General features: G+C 37.0%; 1 protein-coding gene across 1 annotated transcript; it reads right to left on the bottom strand.

The window, feature by feature from the left end:
- Positions 1–6: 6 nt before the first annotated feature.
- On the bottom strand, positions 7–3,731 carry ptafr (platelet-activating factor receptor). The gene has a single exon (XM_073827302.1). The coding sequence runs from the start codon at positions 3,722–3,724 to the stop codon at positions 2,663–2,665; it is 1,062 nt and encodes a 353-aa protein (XP_073683403.1). The 5' UTR covers positions 3,725–3,731; the 3' UTR covers positions 7–2,662.
- Positions 3,732–4,091: the final 360 nt, after the last annotated feature.

Here is a 4,091-nt window from a genome sequence, read left to right as displayed (position 1 = left end):
AATGAGAACTTTTCTAACTCTAAAAATAGGAGTGCATGACACCATCTTGCAAAACTTCCTGCTTAACGCAGAAGTTAATTATGGAGAAGTAGCTGTCGTACAAGCATTATGCTATTTTAAAATGCCTTAATGCCACAAGGAAATAAAGGAAACAAAAATTGAGCATTGAATAATTGTCTAAAGGACCACTATAAAACATTTAACAGCTCATATACATTCTGTTTTAAACCATACAAAATGGCAAGGCATTACTGGGAATTTAAACACACATTTTATATACAAGTCTGGTTTTGCAAAGCATTACATGTAAACTATACATATAGAGCAGATAACACTTTACCGCATATGAAAAAAAAATAATTAAATAATTAAAAAATTAAATAATTAAATAATTAAATAATTATTACTTAACTTCTTTGTGGGGAAAAAAATGTGCTTTACTACATCAAGAACAGGGCAGTTTGTTGATGATTTCTAACTATTTAAGTGCACATTTCCAGGGTATGCGTGCACTTCAAGTTCCCCATTTTGGGAAACAAGCCATTGCAAAAGAATACATAGATTTCCTGTGTGGCATAAGATCTGGCCCACAGGAATGCTTCGCATAGAGCTACTTCAAAACAAAGGTAGTACAACATGAGAAAGAAATCAACAGACCACCATTTTATGAAGTGCAATTTATATTTCCAGACTCCTCAGCAGCACCACAATCTATAGCTTTTCAAGATGGACAGCGAAGCTCTAGTTTCACAGGAAATAGGTCGCTTCTGTCATCTGATTTATGTCTAAAATAAAACAATGAAAGCTATCTTCTGCTCTTATCACTTCTCGCTTTAGTCAGATCAACCACCAGCATCCTTTTCACTTATTTGTCATCCCTATTTCTAGAGAAGAAGACTGTCTTTATTATTCTTAACACGAGAACGAACACCATCATACCAAGAATGATCATCTTTTTATAGATTATGGGTTTGTAATCACTATATTATTTTACTTCTTTAAAAGGCCAGCATATGTCTTTCAGCCTAGTTTGTTTGGTGTTAAAGTTTAATGTTAAAGTGATGAAAACAAGCAAGTAAATGAAGGCTGTTCTAATGTTATGTGGTCTTACCCAAGCTTTACAAAATGCTCATTTTTTCATAACAACATGAGCCACTTAAAATGAAAAAGGTAATAACCTTTTAATAACAGATGTTCACCGTTTAAGCAAGTGCTGCTTTAAGTTATGTATTTTGAGTATATCTTGTATATCCTTGTTTTATATATACAGTTGAGGTCAAAAGTTTACATCCCCCTTTCAGAATCTGCTAAATATGAATTATTTCACCAAAATAAGAGGGATGATACAAAATGCATATTATTGTTTATTTAGTCCAAATACAGGAGGTTCAAATGCGCACTGATGCTCCAGAAGAAAAAAACGATGCATTAAGAGCTGGGGGGTGAAAACTTTTAAACAGTTTTCCTTTTTTTGCCTAAATATCATTTAGTATTGCCCTTCAGAGGCTACAGAAGATACTTACATGTTTCCCAGAAGATAAAAATAAGTACTTAAATTTACAAATTCAAAAAGTTTTCACCCCCCAGCTCTTAATGCATGGTTTTTCTTTCTGGAGCATCAGTGAGCGTTTGAACCATATGAGTCCCTCAGTTGTGCTCAGTGAGAAAAGATAGATCTCAAAATCATACAGTCATTCTTGGTATAGGTTCAAATACAAAGAAATGCTAGGAAAGCCAAATTATTTGTGGGAGCTAAAGGATTGTTCTAAAGAACAGCAGGCAGTTGACTGTTCAGGACAAACAAGAGACTCATGAACTATCACTTAACAAAAAAACACAGCTATGGATCATTCAAGTAAGAACACAATATTAAGAATCAAGGGGATGTAAACTTTTGAATGGGGTCATTTTTTTTATAAATTGAACTATTATTTTCTCTTGTGAACTATATGCAAACATATTTTATGTGACATATCCTATTCAGGTCAGTACTAAACAAAAACATAACATGCATTTTGTATGATCCCTCTTATTTTGGTAAAATAATGAACATTTTGAAGATTCTGAGAGGGGGATGTAAACTTTTGACACCAACTGTACTATTGATAGCTGATAATAAAGTCGGCTGTAGTCTGAGCAATGTATTCAAGCAAAGCTTTTTGGTCCAGACGCTTTTGATGCAGGACGACAACACCGTAGGCTTACTACGCTGCTAGTTCTTTAAAGTCGTCTTGGTCTATCCCAGCCTTAAAAGACCATGTGACAATATTAGGCTGAAAAAGTCTAAAATTTCAGTACATCAAGCATTTATCACATGCTTTAAATAGTTTGAAATTCTCTTTTGTTTGGAGGTGTTGCCTGCAAGGAGCAGCAATTGCAAATCATGACAATTCATTAAACATTTAAAGGGATAGTTTGCCTAAAATTAAGTTCTGTCATCATTCCCCAAGATTTTTTGAAAATATCTTTTTAAAGAAAGAAAGAAAAGTCATACAGGTTTGGAACAACATGAGGGTGAGTAAATGATGACAGTATTTATATTTTTTGGATGAAATATCTCTTTAAGAAACCAAACAGGAGCTCATTTAGAATTGAAATGAAATCTGAAACGATTCTGTTTAGAATAAGCACATTTTCTCAGCCGTTTTCTGCTCTTCAATGTTCAGCGTTCGCTCTGATGTCTGCTCTTCAGTGATATAGCCGTGCTTAATGTGTTGCGTGAGCAGTGTTTGTTAGTCTTGACCCTTGTGAAATGATTATGGATGTATTTGCGGAACTTTGTGGTGGCGAAGCAATACACCAGCGGGTCCACCAGACAGTTGCACCCCATAAGCATGAGGGTGATCTGGTGAGCATCGTTTAAGCTTTGCCGTGTTTCTTTACTCCAATCTTCCCTCAGGTACAGCACGGACAACACCCAGGGACCCTGCACCACGTGGTGGGGCAGGAAACACATCACAAAGACGCCTATGACAGCACACAGCATCCTTAAAGCTCTGCGCTTGGTACCACCGGGACGCTTTCCTGTGCTGGCTCGAGGCTGACTAATGGGTTGAGACAGAAGAGCTCGAGCTATTGAGATGTTGCAGAGGATCACCATCAAGAAAACAAGAAAGAATAAGCCAATAATGATGAAGTGCGTGACGGCCATTGCATATTTAGTAGAGTAAAGCTCGTTTTGATAGCCCTCAAAACAGCGAGAAATGTTATCCGTCTTATCCATCGGGATTCCTTCGTCACTGAGGGATTTAACTGATGCTGCAAGAGTGACGCACCAGATGAGCGCTGAGATGATTGCTCCACGTTTCCAGCAGTCAGAAGAAGCAGCCACCAGGGGCCTGGTGACGGCCCAATAACGGTTGACGCTGATGACAGTTAGGAAGAAAATAGAGCAGTATGTGTTGATGAAGAAAAATGTGCCTGTGATACGACAGAGGGGATCCGAGTACTTCCAGTGACCTTCATTCATGTAGTAGCCAATCCAGAATGGTAAAGCGGACACAAACAGCAGATCTGCAACGGTCAGGTTGGTCATGTAGATTCGAATCTCATTCATGGCTTTAGACTCTCGCATACGGTGCAGCACATACAGGGCATAGCAGTTGGCCAGCAACCCAAAGATAAAGACCAGGCTGTAGAATATAGGAAAGAGAGTGTAACGAAACTTTGAGTCAATGAATTCGTAGCTATCGCTTTTATTTCCAAAGGTCATCATCTTGATCATCTAAAAAGAAAACAGACTGAAAAGACAATATACGATTAGATTGAATTCCTTCCAACATCCTTTTAAATAGTCATCTATAAAATGATATTGGCCAATCTGGAGATGGAAGAGGAAGTCTTCCTCTCTCTGTTTATAATGGTTAGAATTCATTAACCACTCTACACTTCTTGTGTTAAAAGTAAAGTGTCTAATTTTACCTCATCGAAATAATGAAACTGAAATGTGACCCTGGACCACAAAACCAGTCATAAGGTTAAATTTTACAAAACTGAGATGTATATATCATATGAAAGCTCAATAAACACGCTTTCTATTAATATATGGTTTGTTAGGATAGGACAATATTTGGCCGAGATACATCTATTTG

The sequence above is a fragment of the Garra rufa genome, chromosome 21, assembly GCF_049309525.1.
Source record: "Garra rufa chromosome 21, GarRuf1.0, whole genome shotgun sequence".
Lineage (NCBI taxonomy): Eukaryota > Metazoa > Chordata > Actinopteri > Cypriniformes > Cyprinidae > Garra > Garra rufa.
The sequence above is the reverse complement of the archived record's forward strand: the minus strand, read 5'-3'. Positions and strand labels throughout refer to the sequence as shown.